General features: G+C 34.7%; 4 protein-coding genes across 4 annotated transcripts; 2 read left to right on the top strand and 2 right to left on the bottom strand.

The window, feature by feature from the left end:
• Positions 1–5,038: 5,038 nt before the first annotated feature.
• On the top strand, positions 5,039–9,432 carry LOC106101722 (diphosphoinositol polyphosphate phosphohydrolase 2). Its single transcript, XM_013281041.1, has 3 exons — positions 5,039–5,489; positions 5,563–5,718; positions 7,765–9,432. Exons 1-3 carry the CDS (start codon positions 5,391–5,393, stop codon positions 7,975–7,977), a joined length of 468 nt encoding a protein of 155 aa, XP_013136495.1. The 5' UTR covers positions 5,039–5,390; the 3' UTR covers positions 7,978–9,432.
• A 600-nt stretch (positions 9,433–10,032) lies between these two features.
• Positions 10,033–15,308, bottom strand: LOC106101693 (coiled-coil and C2 domain-containing protein 2A). Its single transcript, XM_013281001.1, has 10 exons — positions 14,046–15,308; positions 13,771–13,958; positions 13,559–13,679; positions 13,242–13,395; positions 12,569–13,171; positions 11,813–12,133; positions 11,644–11,721; positions 11,273–11,430; positions 10,527–10,644; positions 10,033–10,218 (listed from the first exon to the last, which is right to left on the bottom strand). Exons 1-10 carry the CDS (start codon positions 15,242–15,244, stop codon positions 10,033–10,035), a joined length of 3,126 nt encoding a protein of 1,041 aa, XP_013136455.1. The 5' UTR covers positions 15,245–15,308.
• LOC106101676 lies at positions 15,255–16,600 on the bottom strand. The gene is made up of 3 exons (XM_013280984.1): positions 16,199–16,600; positions 15,338–15,878; positions 15,255–15,269 (listed from the first exon to the last, which is right to left on the bottom strand). Exons 1-3 carry the CDS (start codon positions 16,579–16,581, stop codon positions 15,255–15,257), a joined length of 939 nt encoding a protein of 312 aa, XP_013136438.1. The 5' UTR covers positions 16,582–16,600.
• Positions 16,601–16,793: 193 nt separating this feature from the next.
• On the top strand, positions 16,794–19,164 carry LOC106101690 (uncharacterized protein C18orf8 homolog). Its single transcript, XM_013280998.1, has 5 exons — positions 16,794–17,004; positions 17,073–17,443; positions 17,737–17,858; positions 18,368–18,486; positions 19,015–19,164. Exons 1-5 carry the CDS (start codon positions 16,885–16,887, stop codon positions 19,132–19,134), a joined length of 852 nt encoding a protein of 283 aa, XP_013136452.1. The 5' UTR covers positions 16,794–16,884; the 3' UTR covers positions 19,135–19,164.
• The last annotated feature ends 129 nt before the right edge of the window (positions 19,165–19,293 follow it).

Genomic DNA, 19,293 nt, shown 5'->3' on the forward strand with positions numbered 1-19,293 from the left:
GCTCACAAAATACTTTTTATTCTATATCTGTCATTTTTAAAATGAATTCGTACAAATATTCTTTCTATTTTGGATGGTCTAATTTGACTGTGTTATATGTTTTCTAAGAAAATATTACCGTCTGTTAATTCTCTTGATTGTTATTTAATTCTCGCTATAACTATAAACTTTTCGGTAGATATGTAACATTCAATAATTTATTTTATATGTTTCCGCTAGCTCTTTTAGTTTGTACCAGTGTAACAAAATCGTTTATTAAAATGTTTCGATTCCACAGACAAAAAACTTTAATGCTGTGCCGTCACAATAGAAATGAACATTAACATTATCTGTGCGCGCACCGTTTCTAATCGCCCGGATTAATATGTTATCTGTGGCGATGCGTTTTGTCCGCGACTGTACTGGCCGAACATCGCCTTTGTTAAGTTTTTCTTTTATTTTGTGGACTACCACAGATTGTATTCGGTCAGTCATTATTTGAATATCATCTTTCTGGAGGTCAAATGATTCTGTATATAGAACACGTAATAAACGAACTTTTAAAGAAAATTGATCTCTAAGAAATTGCTTTTTATAAAATAAAAAACTACAAGCTGCCAACATCAAGGAAGCAACATTGCCATGGTTTGTCATCATGTCATGACATTTTGACATTTGCAATTGACAATTTGACTAATGTAAACAATACTTTTTTTTCATAAAATAGTTAACAAGTTCAGTACAATAGTCTATAAGTATATTTTATGTCTTATTTACCCAATAAACGTTTTATTAAGATAATATTCTAGTTAATTCAAAGAAAGAATTGCGTTATATTTACTGAGTAGTTCTATCAAATTTCTACATGACTAATTTGGAATATCAGTACTGATATAATTGCCCTTTGATCAAGATTTGCTAGTCAATAAAAAATAGATCGTTGACAGGCGACAAAAGTTGTGCGCGCTTCTCAGAAAGTGAGGAGCGTTGCCAATCGGCGGCGGTTCGCGGTAACGACTGTAGACAGCCAGTGCGATATGTTAAATGCAGTTTTAGAGAGCATAAGAGCGGGCGCACACCATTAACTAAAGTATCACACTACTGTTGGGCGATTGTTATTTGTCACAAGTAAAAATCGAGTAGTGTGCGCACTTCCATTAAAACTTAAAGCAATCAAAGCGAAACTAAAGAGTTGTAGAATAGTTTAGTCAAAGGTGTGCTCGCGTTCTTACGTGCTTGAAAATATCATATCAGTGCAACAACGAAATGTCTAGACTTTCCAATTGTTTAATGTATCTTGTGTATTTCATAGGACCCTATTCTTGTAAACTAAATTACTTAGAGCGCTAACAACTGATTCAATATCTACTTGATAACTCAAACCTCGGTAACTTAAAAACCTCTATAACTTATAAACTTATAAAAAATAATATGTTCCCTTCCTATCACAACCTCTACAACATAGACCCTTGGTAACTTAAAACCTCTATAACTTAAAACATTTTGTGTTTCCCTTGCACTTTAACTTATCGAGGTTCTACTGTATTTGGAAATTTTAGCTCATAACACAATGTTGCAAACAGCTTTTACTTTACCATATTGCCACGAAATAAATATAAGGGAACTCCTATTTCATAAAATAAATGAGCATATTTTTCTCAGTTTAACTTCCTTATATTAAAATCAGCGACCCCAAAGTCGCAAACAAAATTAACTCCCCGAAGCTTACCGTCGGCAAACAGAAACACCTCGTTACAACTATCCCTCATCTCGCAGGTGAGGGGTGCATGAGGGAGGGGAGCTGACGGCAAATGAGGGGGAGGATAATCCCTGAAAAATGTCAACAATATTTCATTGCGACGTCCCTAACCCTGAGACGGAGGGACGTAAACAGGATTAAAACAAGTTGAAAATCATTTATAATCAGGGTAATAACATGCAGCAAAACTTTCGATGACCAAATAAAATTGCATACTTGCGTTTTGTAACTCGAAATTCGCAGAACTACAATAGTTGCAAATGTATAAAAAGGGTAATGCTTTAATTAGATATGTAAATTGTTACTTCAAGGACGGCAATTGTAACATTGACTTATTGGCTATAGATCCAGACCAGATCCAGGCCAAGTCTCAATACTTGGTAGGATATGGTTAGGCGAACGCCCAGGGCGCTGGATAGAAGGGTACGCTACGTATTACATAGTCTCACGTAACACTTTTAACCCCTGAATATTAAAAAAGGAAGTTGCCGATTAGCACAGCCAGCTAGGCATTTTATTATTGATTACCTAATCCCAGCTCTTAGTCTTTGTGCGGTACTTCTTTGGATGTAGTCAACAAAGCTATGGTTCTCTATAATTATTTGGCAACACTGAAATTGTTCCGGTGTCGAATGCTTGACATTTGTACTTCTTAGTATCCGTCTATTGTCTATGTTCTAGGAAGTATTATGAACTTTACAAATGCTTAATGAGAGAAATATAAAGTACTATCTTTCGCACGCGACTCCGTCCGCGTGGAATTAAAAAAAAAATAAAAACCAAAAAAGCAGGCTATGTATTCTTCCATACAACGTTTAGGCTACAAATTCAAACTAACATCCATCCATCCATCGATGCATCTAAACTTTCGCATTTTTATAATATTAGTAAGAATTAAGATGTATCGATCGATATACTTTTATAAACATAGTGCATTAAATTTTTACGAATTTAATACATATTTGTATATTAAAACCCTGTTTATATTTATACTAACGATAGATTAGAATTTCTAGCCTGCTTAACTACGTACATGTTGACTGATCTCTCAGGTCAAAGTTTACATTTAAGTCGTGTGTAACAAACATCAGCATAGTATAGTCAGTAAAATACCTGATGCCGTAAAGTTGCGGGAATCTTGAACGAATTGAAATAAAATAAAATACGTCACAGAGCGCCACGACACGCTTGCGACGACGCCGTAAATCTAGCTTCACTAGTGATGTCAAATTTGGTAACATATCGATATATCAGTTGATATATCGAAGTCTAAACTAAACAATAAACAAATTTTAGTTTTGGATTCAAAAAAATAAAATACAATGAACAATACGGAATGTATTGTTACTGTTCAAATTGGAAAATGTTGGCCAGTAACCAATAATAATTGAACCACAAGACATCCACATATGTACTGAAGAAATGAAACATTACTTGGCTATAAATTTCGGGTTTTCCGCTTGTCATTATTTTCATAACTTTATCAGAATTAATTTCCTCTTCCTCTATAAGTTGTAAAAATTATTTCCTAGCCTTTATCGATAAGTGTTAACACATCACTAAAGTTATCTCGTACATCGACATTAATGTAAAGATGCAGAATGTTATATTCCAGATCTTAGCTCGTTTGCATTTTATTTGTTTGCTCGCGATCTCCAGGGGCGCGGGGCAGTGGGGGAGGAGACGAGGTACAATCACGAACTACACTGACTACTGTACATGGTCTGGGGGTGTTGCCGAAATTACAAATTAATGTTACACCGCACACGTTGTTGTTTTGTACTTTGAAATGTACATAGTATTATTACTCTATTTACGGTAAACGTATTCTTTACGTATACTTCATTTTAACGACAAAGATAGCCAGACTTAATAATCCCTTCCATATATTTTAATTGCGGCAATTATTACGAGACGCCTCCGATGTGAATTGTAATAAATATTAAATTTAATAAATTTAACCCCTTCGTATTTCTAAATTACAACAATAATAAAACAAGGGCTTTAGTTACTTTTACTCGGGATCGTTAAATGTAATAAACTCTTTAATCCACCTGAGTTAAAACACTGCAAATTTTTCAAGTTCTATCAAAATTTTAAATGAAGCGAGAGTTGTGACAGGTGTGACTGACTTATTCATTTGCTAAGCTTTAAATCCCATATGTAAGTCGCATAGCTAATTTTAAAAATACCCAAAAAGCTTAATTTTGGGCCAAGTTCCGTAGCTAGCTAAGCCACTAGCTGCATAATCTGCTCAGTTAACAAAGTTACCGCGGCGGGCGGGCAATTTGGCAGCACACGAATTGGGCCGCGCATCGCTGCCAAGTGGCGCCTTATCTCCGACGAGCGGCAATCCTGATTTATATTCATGGACAATATGACACTATTGTTCCGAATGTGGGACACGATGTACTCGCATTGTCGAGATAAACCCTTTGCGAAGATTGCTTTGAATAATTTTGTGCTCTAGCAAATCTAAGATTTGTGGGATAAATGCGCTTACCGACTTCAAGATTGCACCGATGCACATCGTATGTACGTAATTATTCATTACACACACAATTGATTTTTTTACCTATATTTTATAGCCTTAGACAGGTTAATATCAACAGTGTTTAATTTTTCTTAACGCTTACAAGATTTTGTTGCTACTTATAACAAACATCAAAACTGCGTACTCAATTACTATTATAATCACAAAATAATTTTAAATACAGGAAAAAAATCTTAAATCTACGAGAATGTATTCTATTTATCTCGGTTCGCCAAAAGATGGCATTGGTTTTTACGTAAGCGTAAAGCGAGGACTTCGAAACTAGTAACGACATCTAGAAAATTACAAGTGCACTGTTATGGCCGATCAGTTTTCAGTTCTTTCTTTCCAGCTATGTTGTTTTCATCAGGTTTTGTAAGTATTCAATTTATAAAAATGCTTCGTAGTATTTTCGTGTTTGATTTTTTCACATAGTATCTTTACCGAATAAATATATTTTTACAGATGATACATTTTATTTTGTTATAATTGTTTTTACTTATCATGAAAAGTCTCTTTTTTCAGTTATTATTCATTACGTAGGGCGTGTAAAGTCAAAGGCTTTCATTTTTCTTTTATATAGGCAATTGTATTTTGTATCATCGTTTAGATCTAAAAAAATACTTTACTTTTGGTAAATAAAAAGTATTAAAGTAAATATTAATTAAACAATTTTAACTTTTATTAAGTCAAGTTATAATGTAAAATATAATTTTATGTTATCCAAAACATAGTTGAAATGTGGCAATATTCATTTTGACTTCCGGCTGTCAGCTGATAGACTCTTCGTAATTGCTTTCCAACCAAAACTAATTTCGATTTTCGCACAGAGAAAACGTCAGGCACCATTCAACATGGGCTTGAAATACGCGATCAAAAGCTAGTTGTAGCTGAAATATTGCTCTAATTGTAGTTTTATTGTTATTATAGTTTCGTTTTACATGTATATTGTGTAACTCATAAATTAGTCAAAAATGGATACATTAATCTTAGGATATCTCAATTATGGCGTTTGTTGATCATTAAAAAATTACGTTCGGTTGATCATTTTCTTTCTACTTAATGTCTGCTTTTCGTTTGTGATCGTCTGTTTTGTTCGCGTTTTCGTGTTTACTCGAAATGGTTAAGGAGAAGCCTAATTCTATTCGTATTTACGACGACGAAGGATTCCGACGACGCGCCGCTTGTATATGTGTACGATCGGACGCCGAGACCGAGGTTAGTGTTGTTGGGCAATGTTAAATGTTTGTGAAGTAAAGTGTGAGTAACGCGACGTGGTCTGTGGGTGTAGGTGCTGCTGGTGACGTCGTCTCGGCGGCCTGACAACTGGATCGTGCCGGGCGGCGGCGTGGAGCCCGAGGAGGAGCCCTCTGTGACGGCCATGCGCGAGGTGCTGGAGGAGGCTGGCGTCATCGGCAAGCTGGGCCGCTGCCTGGGAGTCTTTGAGGTGAGATTTTCAGTATATTATTTTGACAGGTGTTTTGTGTCAAAATGTCAGTCATGTTTGAACACTATTGTAGTTAACCATGCTGTTATTTTTTTTTGTTAAAGTTAATCTTAAGTGAAAACTAAGTTTTATTTCCTTATTAATCTAAATTATTAGTAATTAAAAGATTACATGTGTAAATGAAACTCGTTTTTAGGTTCAAATAACAAAGTTTACTGGGTCAACAAAAATTATAAAAGTTGCTGTGGTAGAAATTTCTTTAACCTGAAATAAGAATATATTTCTGTAAATGACTTTAAGCATAGAAAATCGGCAACTTTTATATATTTCTGGTAATTCATCACTTTGCAACTGACTTAAAAATTTAGCATAATTTACCAAGGATTTCCAAATAGTGCTATTGGCTATTACCTTAATTATAAAATTAAATTAAGAACTCAGCAAAGCAATATTCAGTAAACTCTTAAAACCTGGAACATGAACTAAATGAGACAAGTAACTTTAGTCATTAGGATATATTGGCAGATTTATTGGTAATGTCTATCAAGGAAGAGAAGCAGCCCTTGCCAACATTTATGGAGTTCCCTCAGACATGTACATCCATCGCCTAATAAAATATACTATATTAGCCTATATTTCTATCAAATAACACCATTATTACAGTTCCCTTTGTACTGTGTCGGGTTTACAAATGTTTGTGTTTTTAAACAAAACAGTCTTGTACTAATGCCAATACATCACAACCACATTCATTGTAATTTAGACTTTGTGTGATTTGGGTGTTAATTCTACAGTTGTTTGAAAATATTTCATTTAACCTTCATTCAAGGTCACAGAGATCAATCATCGGAACTTGGCTGTTGGATATGTTTGAACTGATCAGAATAGTTGTAAAATATTTATATAATATTGATACTTTTGTTACTAAGGGCTATTTCTCATCTTGCCATTTTCCCTGTTGAGGGTTGGTACAGTTCTACCATTACAACTCTAACAACCTCACATTCCCTAAGGGTTCATTTAGACACATAGGGGCGGAAAGCGCAGTAGACTTAGAAGATTAAAACATGGTTAAAATACTTTGACAAGTGTGAAAATGCTATTTAAAGCAAAATTGAACCTTGTTAGAATCATATAAAGCCCTTTTTTATTTATGAAAAAAAAATCTATATATCTAGTCTGTGTGAACAGACTCTTATGCATATCCTCTTACAAACTTCACAGTTTTCATTGTTTTTTGCGAACAATTTGTTCAACTGAATGACTAAGTAACATAGGACATTATTTATAAGTGGTAGTATAGCTTTATGTATATACAAGCGTGGACCACAGAGCCAAACCACATGAAACATGATATGCTTGTATCTATTTATAAAATTGACCAACATGCAATTTTCTATTTATCTATGTATATGTCCTGTTAATATAAAATATAGAAGTGGATTTGATGATGGAGGAGATGCATAGGAAGAGGAAATGTCCTCTTTATGTGCGTCTCCTCCTCCATCGGATAAGGGTAGGAGAAGCATCTGCAATTGCAGATGTCTATGGGCGTCGGTCGCTTCCGCCATTTTGGCGGATTCAGGTGGCCGCTAGCTCGTTTGCCATCTTATGTAGGCACTATCTAGGCACTGATACTTGGATGCAATTGAAAATAAATGAAAACACTGATTTGAAACAGTGAAATTATATCTTCACTAATTAAGATAGAAAATCTAATAGTAAATAGAAGCACTAGAATAGTCAAATATGTCTTGAAATCCAAAGAATTTGATTCTAAACTTCGCAAAAATTACTTTTTCAAATTTGTGTTTTAACCATTCAAGTTGAATAAGGGTCTATTTAGACAGAGAATCGCAAGTAATTTTTTATTAAAAGAAATAAAATTTAATTTTACTTTGCAAGTTTTTTCTTATCATGAGCAAGTGAAAAAAGGTGTTTAAAATATAATAAAATCTCCTTTCAAACCCATAATGCTCAATTTCATTAACAAGTCTGCTCTGGCAGTCTGTGATCATAGCCTTATTTGTAACTATTGATTTCCAGAACAGAGAGCATAAACACCGCACCGAGGTGTATGTGATGACAGTGACCCAAGAACTAGCGGAGTGGGAGGACTCTCGGCAGATGGGCAGGAAGCGGCAGTGGTTCTCCATCGACGACGCGCTCGCCCAACTCGCGCTGCACAAGCCCATCCAGCGCCACTACCTGCAGCAATTGAAGCGCTCCAAGCAGAAGCCTGAAGACACCCGCAGCTAACTTGAAGCGCTTCAAGCGCTGACAGCTAACTATAGCTCGTAGGTAACGGCTTGCGACGCCTCGGTAACGGCGTGATGCGATTTGCAGTACCGTACATCCCGCTCCGACTCTTATGTTCTCTATTATTCAAATCATTTTAAATGTTCACATAATGGATAGCTCTTGTCTAATTTCACTTACCGCATCATTTAAAGTAATAAATACTTCTATAAAAGCAAATACGACATAACGACATAAAAATACTAGGATTTTTCTTATCTACTTGCCTTTCGACTATCATAAATGCTAGGTCAATGAAGATACTTTTTTTTTAAGAGTTTTAAACAAAGTGCCTAAACACGTAAATACAAGAAATTGAACATTTCTATAGTCCTAAGTTACCGTAGGGACTGGGTAAATGTTATTGAATGGAATGTAAGTTATTTATTATATTATTATTTTTTTTAAACTTGACGATGCTGTTTTGTGTTAGAAAATGCCGGAAATTGGATGTTTTTGTATAATTTGTATGATGTAGGCTTTTTTAATATTTAATCTAGAATTCATTATAGCATTTCTTTATAACTTGACGGAAAACTGCAAAATGTTTTGATAACAGATATGTTATTCTGAAGTGATGTTGAAAATTTCAAATATAGCAATAAAATATGAAAGTTTGACCGAAACTTTAGTAATTGATGGTTTTTGTGCCTAAGGATTTTATTGAAGTAGATTTGATATAACTTGGGCGCTGTTTGCTGCTTGCAAGAATGGCTATTAGCTTGCTAAGTTACGATTAAAGGCTGATTGTAGAGTGTAAATGTATTAGAGAGATTTGTATGTACTAATTTATCGCTGTAACAGTTCAGCATTCAACCAAGTGAAGCAATACATAAGTTACATTGGTTTACATAAGTCTGACGTGAGCTTGGTATACGGACAGTTCGAAATTTTAAGAAATTATTGAAGATTTAAATACGTGTAGACAGGCCATTACGAAATTAACATTGAATGAGTAGTACAATTTGTGTTAGTTAACCTGTATGTCTCTTGTTTGTATCAGATCGTAGATAATTATGTAATTGTTTTTAAACATTTCCCATACAAATGAAAATAGTAAATTTAGAATTCCTTTATTTTATTTGACAGAAACCTTTCAAGTACTTTTTTACGTAATGGCCTTTCTATACAGTTGTATGTCTATGGTCAATGATAGACTATGAATGATTTTGGATATTTTAGACCATTGAAAAAATGTTTTATGCTTGTATAAATAAAATGATTGTGGTATGTCGGGGCTGCGACGGTACTGCGACGGTACTGCAAATTGTCCGCGCGGCGTCAGGCTTCACAAGATGGCGGACCGCTAGTACACAACTATTGTAACATCTCCTTTTACTATTTTTACGTATATTTTTATACTACGATGGAATAAATGTTAATTTTATTTTGTTAGCATTAAAACAAAAGACATACAATCTCTATTTTTTATTTTAAATTGATTTTTTTCTGTTTTATAAGATTCCTCGATGACATTTAAAGAATAAATTTTATATTGCTCTTCTGTAGAGTTTTGTTTCACAATTAATACACCTTTATCATAGTGTAATAATGCCAAGGAAAGTATAACCGAAAATTGAATTTCAATAGTGAATTATTTCATTAGAAATAACCTCTTTTTTACCTTCCTCTATTTTTTGTTGCCTAAGATGTCAGCAATTACAGCATGTTTTTGAATAGTTTTTTTTAATAAAAAGCCCTACACTTACGTCACGCTTAAGGCTATATATTTTCACGCCATTAAACTTAGGGGGTAAATATTATGGATAAAAACCCTAATGTGGGAAAGATACCATAAGTTGCTGCCAACATCAAGGAAGCAAGGATGTCATGTTATGTCATGTCATTTTGACATTTGCAATTGATAATTTGACATATGTAAACTATAAAATAAAATTTTCTTAATTTTATGAGGATGAAGTCGTACGGGAACAGCTAGTGGTTACTTATTAAAAAATATGGACTTATGGGAAGAGTGACATTAAAATAAAACAACCTCCAGTATATTTATCATACTTATATTCTTATAATACTAGCCAAGTAAACCCACACACTGATCACGTTATTAGGGTAAGCGTACATCTGCACGGCGACCGCGAATTCTACATTAGGGTCGTCGTTGACATGAAAAGCTGTCGCCTTTACGTTCGCTAACACTGACTTCGTATTGATGTAGTGCATATTCAAAGGGAAACCGAACATCTGAAATTAATTACCATATAGTTGATATAAAATATAATCTATACTAATATTATAAAGAGGAAAAATTTGGATTTTTGTAGATATTGAAATAACTTTAAAACTACTGGACCGATTTCAAAAATTCTTGCATCATTAAAAAGCTATGTTATCACTGATTAACGTAAGCTTTATCTTTAATATTTTATTATTTGAAAGCGGGCGAAGTCGCAAGCAACAACTAGTAGTTGATATTCAAAAACATTAATTAAGTTATATAGAGGAACGAAAAAGGACAGACGATTTCTAAATTATTTGGTTTAAAAACTTGCCTTGTAAGTAGCCGTTAGTTGTTTCAATCTGTGTCCCGGCTCCGGTCTGCGGTCCGAAGTGTCGAAGGACCAATACTCCCACAGCGGCAACGTCTCCCGTAACAACGCGCAGCAGTATCTGGTTAACTCAATTTTTATTATATAATTGCGTGAAAGCGGTAATTATGTAACGTCTCGATTTAGAGGCCTTTATCTCAAAATCTACTAATATTAAAAAATAATAAAGCGCATACACACACTTCTTAGTCATGTAAAATGTCAATCCAACGGCGGGTCCAGGGGGGATTTATGGGGGTCATGACCCCCCCCTTGGCTTATTGGTCAAGTGAGCTTGACAAAATACATTTACATATTTTGGCAAGATCTTGACTATGTGACCCTCCCTTGGCGCCAAAGCTAGATCTGCGCTTGTGTTAATCAAAGTATATTCTTAAATAATTATTTTTAATAAAAAAAACCCTAAACTTTGTATACGTTTTAGGCTATACATTTTAACGCTATTAAATTTAGGGAGTAAATAATTTGAAAAAACCGTCATGTGGGCAAGGGACAAAAACTACAAGCTGAAGTTAAAAGCAAGGTTGCCATGGTAACGGTAATTGTTATCTAATTTCAAAGGCCCTCGATGTCATTTCAGCATTTGAATTTTTGCATCAGAAATTATAAATAAAGTTTTGATAATCTTTGCGGATGAAGCCGCGTGGGAACAGCTGTAACTTATAATTATGAAAAGAAAAAATTGATACCTGTTCCAAACGGTTTTAGCACGAGGTCGCCATTTCTGCACCTTGCTCATTATCTTAGCCTCCAGCGAGTCCTCTAGCCCGGACACGTACGCCGGCGCGCGGTACAGCTCCGTCACTGACACTGGCTCACTGGCACACTGGCGCGGGGTGGCAAATACCTACGAAATGAGGAATTTGAAAACAAACCAATAGTGCGTGTATATTAACTCACGATCGCGGGCGCGTTTACATATTAGTCGTTATGAAATAACTTGACTTTGAATTTCCTCGTAATTTGAAATTTTGTAATCGCCAGTTAAGTACAAACTAGCACTTAGGTGGTTAAAATACCCTTTCTAGAATATGTAACTTAATATAATTCACTATCTTACCTGTCGCCAATCAGATGATTTGGAAAAATCAAATGAAACACTCTGGCAGTCTTGCGAAGACTGAATGTTGACCCATATCTATAATCAAAATAATACAAAATGAAAAAATATTCGACAAATTACACATTTTGATTGATTAAAAAAAGCGATGTAATTAAAAAAAACTTACATTCTGTTCATCATACACAAAGAACACTGTCTTGAGAGGACAAGCGATATCTCTCAATTCAAATTGTTCGCCGCTAACCGCATCAAATACATGCCATACGAAATCGTCGCTCTTTTTAAAGAATCCTCTGTTATAAACTTGGTCTTCCTGTGTTATATATTTACTTGTGATGAGGTCGTATTTGAGCAGCAGGTATGTGGTGAAGCCGCGGGGCAACCCCACACCTGTTACTATCCAGCACTTAATGCCCAGATGAAGGAAGTAACCAGCAAGGAGTATCGTGTGATCTGTCGGAGAACCATTGAGGACTCGAAGCAATTCCTTAAAAATTAACAGTAAAATTAAAAGTGGAAGTATTTTCACGTTTCATCAGATGAGTGTATCTGCCAGAGGACTAATTTAGTCTATTTTATAATAAAACCATGGAAAGGGATAGTAGATAGATAGAAAAGGAAAATATCCTCTTTCTATGTTACCCCTCCTCCGTCGATTAAAGGTAGGCAACGCAACTGTGTTTTCTGATGTCTATCAGCAGCGGTCAGTTCGATATTTCAGCGAATTCAGGCTTCTTGCTCGTTTGTCACCTTATAATATAAAATATAATCTTTATTTCACACCATCTGTTTTGCTAATGCGATGGAACTTTATCAAATTAAATCACATGTTGTTGAAGCAACATTAAAGTTATTGTCCGTTTACTTTCAACGAAAGATTTCAAAATACGTAAAATACACATATATAGTATGTAGAACTTACCGAACCAATCAACGTGACTACTTGAGGTCCTGACACTTCGTACGTCGGTATCAACGCTACGTATCTGATGGAGAAATTCAATGCTTTCGACAACTGACTATCTTCACTTCTCCAGCTCGTATCAAAACCACTGTAAACAGTGTCTTTTTCTTCATTAGTCTTTCCGCTACTTTTTGTAGAACTTTTCGAATGACCTGAGCTTTTAGATAGCGCAGATTCCGGTCTTTTCGCATTCTTCGGAAACCATTCAGAATCCGGTATCGGTATAGGTTGTAGAAATTCCGTGACACATTTATTTTTACCTGAACTATCTACATACGTTAGAGAGATGCTTCTAGAAGGGAAATCGTTTAAATAACTGGTAAGGAAATCATTTAGCTGCTTGATTGTCCGATCATCATTGGAGACATTTGGTATCGGTTGTGTGTACGTTTGTACATTGCCGAGATGCGACAAACTTGTAGTAACATGTAGTGTGAGGAATGAAATATTCTTCTTTAACATTCTCTTGACTTGTGGTATTAAAGTCGTCGCCTCCTTCGTCGATGAATTCTCGTAGCCGATTAGCAATGGCGGTGATGTTAATTTAAATGTGCCACGGAGCTTGAAACACAGAAATAGATATTATGAAAACATATATTACAACTAATACTCATCGTAGCTTACAACTTACCGTGCCTACGTTTAATACCGTGGTAAGTGGCAACACTAGCTTGGCGAGCCAGCGGCCGCAGCGCTTCTGTCCGCCGCCAGCCGCCTGCAGCGACCTCGAGCTCACTTTGCACTCGTCGTACACATTCACGTGGATCGACGACAACGGACTGAATCTGGCCAAAACTCAGAAAGTATAGTCAAAGAATCCAAGTCTTTTAGGTAAGACTAAGACCGAATATCTTAGAGAACATTGACCATATGAGGTATAATTTGTCACCAGTGTTGCTATAACGAAGTTTTCGTTCAGAAGTCTCGATTATACGTGTGCAAACTTACTTTGTCCGAATCTTCAATGTCTGGTTCCAGGAGGGGTAGCAGCCAATGCCTGGCGCGCTCTGCGCTGACGTACCGTGGTAACTCAAACTCACGTACGGTCGTAACGGACTTAATTTGAATCCTAAAAGAATTTTAAGCTATAGACTTTTCATTACAAGTATTCCTTACATTGTTTTTCATTAGAATTGCAATCATAAAATAGTTTATATTACCTGCAATCGTTTCTGTATCTTCGTTATCTTCTGTCATATCAGCAGTTCTGTCTGGTAGATTGAAAGCTCTCAATACTGTCACTTGGATTTCGTGTTCCGTCGATTCACATTCCTTCAATAACTGATTTCTCGTTACATGAGAGAATATGGACAATGAGATCAAATTAGTTTGATTCGATAAGATACCCCTGTGAAATAATGCTAATTACAATAAGTAACTGGTCAAAAAGGTCAAAGATTGACCTTGCGATTTATTGTAATTTAGACGTAACTACCTTAAACTTAGATCTTTAAAATCCTTGACTACATCTCGATGTGTTTTCTGCAGTAGAAATTCATTAACGGTTCTTTGTAAATTATCATTTAACCCTTGCATGTACTTTAGACCTAAATATCTTTGTAAATCTATAATATCTATGTCTTCATTCTCATCAAAGTTATGTATATCTATCAGTCGGTTGGTTTTCTGTAAAGCGCTAGTTTGTTCTGTCGAGATTTGACTAGGGAATAGAGGTACCAATTTCTTTTCAACGTTAATAAATCCACCTTTATTTCTTAAATGTAATAATTCATGTCTTATATCTTCATCATTATTTTCAATAGAAAACCCGTACTCGTTCTTTATTTTAGTTTTACATACCTTTGTTAAAGTATTTACAACTTTTTCATCATTTTCTATATTGCGATCGAATAAATTATTTATGATTTGTATTAAGTTATTAATATCTGGTTTATCAGTGCCATTTAAATATCGTTTAATTTGTTTTTCCATTTTAATTGATTTTAAGACAGTTTCGTGACTATTTGCGTGAAAATTTTCATTCCAACCTATTTTAATGTTAACATCGCAAGCTGTGTTCAATTTACCTTTAAATAAATTCCCACTCTTCAATCTCACATTGTTTTCTGTTGCTATTTCTTTTATACCAAAACCACTGCCTACGTATTTATTACTTGGATGTATTACGTCACTAGTAAAGTTAAAATTAAACGGTTTAACATCCGCTTGTGTTATATTCTTTTTAATTTTTCCAATGTTTAAATCTATACATGAAACTTGAATATCATTCTCATACAAAACGATAGTAAGTATTTTATTATTTGGTAATATTTGAATTGAAAATGTTTCCGATATTTCCATACTGTTTATAAAATCTTTTACCGTTAACAGTTCTGATTGGCATACAAAAACATCATCTACGTATACCTTTAAGTAATAATCATTCGATCCCAATACATGTATAGGTTTTAAAAGATCTTTCATATGTTTCTTACTTTTTAATATTATTTCTATCTTATCTTTTTGAAAAATTTTATCTACTAATGTTTCTGTGTCGTTTTTAATTTTAACTTCGTCTATTACAAGCTTCGGTTTACTTATAGCTTTCTTTTCAAATCCATTTGTAAGTTTCGATTTGTTTTCTTTATACTCCAAATAAGCGTTTGCGTATTCGAATTCAATTTTATCAAGCATATCCAAATACTCAATCTCGAATACACTATTCCATTCTGTTTTATAATCACCATCAGTTATACCAATTTTATTAATTTCTAAGTAGTAATTTACTTGTATCTTATTACTTTTCTCCCTCACCATTTCAATATCAGAGTATAAAGAAAGTATTTTATGTACAGTTTCTTTTTCTTTCTTTAACATTTCAATGTACGCATCTTTGTAATAAAATAATAATCCAGTATATTTTAGAAAAGTAGCATCAAATCTTACGCTATCCTTGTTACTCCCACTAATATTTAACAACTGTTGTTTTAAATTGTTCTTAGTTTCTCTGCTTATTTTAATATTTCTACGTAACTCTTTTAGTGTATTTTGAATACTCGAATATTCATTGTAAATATCAATCATCTTTACTATTAGCAATGTTTCTAGTGAAAATTTATAATGATGACTGAATTTCATATTTAGTAATTCAAAATCGAGAAACTTCTGACCTTGTATTCGTCCATCATCAGCGGTGTAGCCAGCCATCAGAACACTAAACATGACTGGTTCGGAGTAATGGATGCCGACTGGCAACTCCTTGACGCTTGTGTTTTCAAGAACTTTTGGGAATGTTGAAATTAGTTTGACGGGATCTTTAAGTTGTCGCCTGAAACATAGACAATGAGATTTGGAGAACGGGAGAAAACTTTTTATTAGACCGCATGGAATTTTAACAAAATATCTATTTATTTAATTATTTATTTATATATTACACTACATCATCATTTAAGTTTACTTTTCAATGCTTGATTAAGTTATCAAAGTTAAAAATAGGCTTCAGCAACTACAGATGATGCTCTAATACTACCAACTCACGGGGCATACGATAATTTGGTTTTGAAATCCAACTGTATTATGTTATTGTTTAAATAAAATTACGCATGATGTGTATGTTTTTACAACATATATATCTTGTAAATATATTACCCTCGTTCAATATCAGAATAGCGCCAGTTAAACTTCTTCATGGTGGAAGTTTTATGATAAATATTTTCAACATTGTTGTGCTTTACTGTTTCAATAACGTTCTCGCGTATTAATGATGTCTCAGAAATTAATTCTGTATTAATTACATCCATAATACTGGAGGACCTTTTATTCTTCTTTTTCTTTTTCGGTTTTACTTTTTCTTTGGGTTTTACATTATGTTGAGTGAAGAACTCATAGGCATTGATATGGTTTGACGACGGAGTTGTAGAAAATGTTGTTTCTTCTACTAAAGCATCTTGATCAATTTCGTCATACTGCTCCGAGTCACTTTCACCATAAGTTTTAACGCAATAGTGGTTTAATTCAACATTTTTATTCATTATTAATTAAATAACCATGACACTAGTTGACTATGCAAAATTAAAAATGATACTGTCGTCATAGCAACAAAAGTAAGCAAACAAGCAACAACAAACCAAAACAGAAAAAAACAAAGTTCCACTGAATCCTTTTATATTGTAATAGGTAGTTTGAACATAAATTATGAAAAGAAGACAAGAGAACACTGTTAAACAACTTACAACCCTGTGGAAGAAATGTCAACGTCAGACTTCAATCAAAACAAAGTAAAAGTTGCATGTTAGTTATATTTGCGCAATAAACCATTAATAAAGCTAATAATAATGGTTAAATTTTCATTAGAAGACAGCGACCCTTATTATTTAACATTATCGGAACATCCAAAAAGATTTGACGCTGATAGTCCTGTTACGAACGTATTTTTCGATGATACCAATGGACAAGTAAGAAAGTATTATTTTTTTACTGTTTGATTTTTGGAGGAAGGTATGTAATTATTTTTAAATTCTAGGTATTTACGGTCCGATCCGGTGGTGTTACGGGGGTCACCGTCAATAGTATGGACGAATCAAAATGCACTTCATTTCGAATGGAGGATAAAGGTCCTATTATTTCGATAAAATTCTCATTAGACCAGAAAGTGTTGGCAATACAACGTAATAACGAAGGTCAGAGTGCGACGGTGGAGTTTGTAAACTTCAAAGACTTAAGTCCAACAAATGTGGAGTACTCTCATACATGCAAGTGGAAAAATTCTAAAATACTAGGATTTGTTTGGCCTAAAGCAAATGAGATTGCGTTTATAACTGACCATGGTATAGAGCTATTACAAGTTCTACCTGAAAAGAAGCAACTTAAAACTCTAAAGAGTGTTACATTTAGGTAATTTTCACTTTTAATTATAAGAATTCTATAACAAACATGATATATTTTGTCCAACTTGGCAGGAATGTACTCTCAATCTTTCTTCCATTTATAGGAATAGAGTGGAAAGATTTTGGTTTCTGTGTGAAATCTTTAAACTACTGTACCAATTTAAAAAAAGATTATCATTAAAAAAACTAAACTATCACTGTTTCTAGTCTGTGTAAAGTTAGTAGTCTATGTATTAGCCAAATTTCAGTGTTATTTATAATATTAGGCTTAAATACTGATAGTTGTTTAATAACTTCCAGTGGTGCTTGGTTCTCATGGTGTGCACAGAGTAACATAGTGGTGCTGGCGGGCAACAATGGAGTTCTGCTACAGCCATTCTACTTCAACAATTCTACAATCATTAAGTTACAGAAGTTGGAATGTTAGTTTTATCTGATTAATAGTTACTTTACATTGAATATAATTAATCTAGTCATTATAGTACTGCTGCTGCTTACTGCTGCTGCTGTACTATACTGCTTTAACATCTTCGCACGACTGGGCTGGCTTGGTGTAATACCACAACCACACAAGACAGGTGTAAAGTGGAAGCAATTCCGCGTTTTGTCTGATGAGTGTGGTGCTGGAGGCCTAATTCTAGTCCCTTTTCCTTTCCACCCTTTCCTTAAGAGGAGAGGAAAGGATGGGAAGGAAAAGTGGATTTGACGGTGGAGGAGACGCATAGGAAGGGGAAATATTCTCTTTATGTGCGACTCCTCCTCGGTCAATTAATGGTAGGCAATGCATCTGCAATTGTGGATATTTATGGGCAGCGGTCGCATTCCATTTCGGTGGATTCAGGTGGCTGCTTGCTCGTTTGCCAATTTATGTTATAAAAAAAAATAGTAATATTTTTATGTGTTGTTGAATTGACGCGTACTATACGTGCAGTGGAATCCTCTCGGCCGGTGGTGGAGCGCGACGTGTGCATGTTGGTGGTGGGCGAGGTGACGTGGTGCGCCGTCTTCCGACACGCGCTCACCGCCATCGCCGCGCCCGGACCCACAGAGGTAGCTTCTATGTAGCCGTTCATATATTCTAACATATTATGTTTGTGTTGTGTACGAAATATATGTGCATAAGCTCAAGATGTCTAATCTCGATAAAACGTCTTAAAGCTAGGTAGCTTTGCAGGTGCACTACAATTTTAAGTTGACAAGACCAGACATTGGTTCTCAATTAGTGGTCCGCAATTTTTTTAATTCAGCAATTGGTACGCGAGATAGCTGGCTCCACAAAAACAATACATTGACGCCTAATATCTGTAGATATAATACAAAAATTATATAATATGGAAAGTTTTTATGAGATTTGTGCAATGGAAAGTGACAATAAAATGATTTTTGATGATTTTCAGTTTGCCATAGTAGTGTGTATTAACAAGAATAAAATAAAAGTTTTTGACTATGAAAATAACCCTTCAAAAGAACCCTTGCTCTATAACAATAAATTTTAAATAAGCGTTTCTTTTATTATCATTTGGATCATGTTTCTGTGTAATAAAAATATTAGAATGAATGTAAATGTGTACATTCCAGATATGGCTGATGCCGCTGTCGGGCGCGGGGCAGGGCACGCACGTGCTGAAGACGGGGCTGGTGGGCAGGTTCGCGCTCAGTGTGGTCGACGACCTCATCGCTGTTCACCATCAGGTATGATTTCATCCAGACGAAGTCATGAAAAATCTTACCAATATTATAAATGCAAAAGTTTAGATATATGGATGTTTGTTAGAGTTTGTAGCATAAACGGCTGAACGGATCTCGATGAAATTTGACATAGATATAGAGGATAGACGTTATATCGAGTGACGATGA

Source organism: Papilio polytes, unplaced genomic scaffold, assembly GCF_000836215.1.
Source record: "Papilio polytes unplaced genomic scaffold, Ppol_1.0 DF823958.1, whole genome shotgun sequence".
NCBI lineage: Eukaryota > Metazoa > Arthropoda > Insecta > Lepidoptera > Papilionidae > Papilio > Papilio polytes.

Excerpts from the sequence above, each read along its gene's own strand:
- LOC106101722 (XM_013281041.1), top strand. The coding sequence starts at position 5,391 with ATGGTTAAGGAGAAGCCTAATTCTATTCGTATTTACGACGACGAAGGA. Across the intron at positions 5,490-5,562 it reads GATCGGACGCCGAGACCGAG|GTGCTGCTGGTGACGTCGTC; the intron begins GTTAGTGTTGTT and ends CTGTGGGTGTAG. Across the intron at positions 5,719-7,764 it reads GCTGCCTGGGAGTCTTTGAG|AACAGAGAGCATAAACACCG; the intron begins GTGAGATTTTCA and ends ATTGATTTCCAG.
- LOC106101693 (XM_013281001.1), bottom strand. The coding sequence starts at position 15,244 with ATGCTTGATAAAATTGAATTCGAATACGCAAACGCTTATTTGGAGTAT. Across the intron at positions 13,959-14,045 it reads TTTAAAGATCTAAGTTTAAG|GGGTATCTTATCGAATCAAA; the intron begins GTAGTTACGTCT and ends ATTATTTCACAG. Across the intron at positions 11,722-11,812 it reads TTGTGTATGATGAACAGAAT|ATATGGGTCAACATTCAGTC; the intron begins GTAAGTTTTTTT and ends TTTTGATTATAG.
- LOC106101676 (XM_013280984.1), bottom strand. The coding sequence starts at position 16,581 with ATGAATAAAAATGTTGAATTAAACCACTATTGCGTTAAAACTTATGGT. Across the intron at positions 15,879-16,198 it reads TATTCTGATATTGAACGAGG|GCGACAACTTAAAGATCCCG; the intron begins GTAATATATTTA and ends TCTATGTTTCAG.
- LOC106101690 (XM_013280998.1), top strand. The coding sequence starts at position 16,885 with ATGGTTAAATTTTCATTAGAAGACAGCGACCCTTATTATTTAACATTA. Across the intron at positions 17,005-17,072 it reads TCGATGATACCAATGGACAA|GTATTTACGGTCCGATCCGG; the intron begins GTAAGAAAGTAT and ends TTTAAATTCTAG. Across the intron at positions 17,859-18,367 it reads TAAGTTACAGAAGTTGGAAT|TGGAATCCTCTCGGCCGGTG; the intron begins GTTAGTTTTATC and ends CTATACGTGCAG.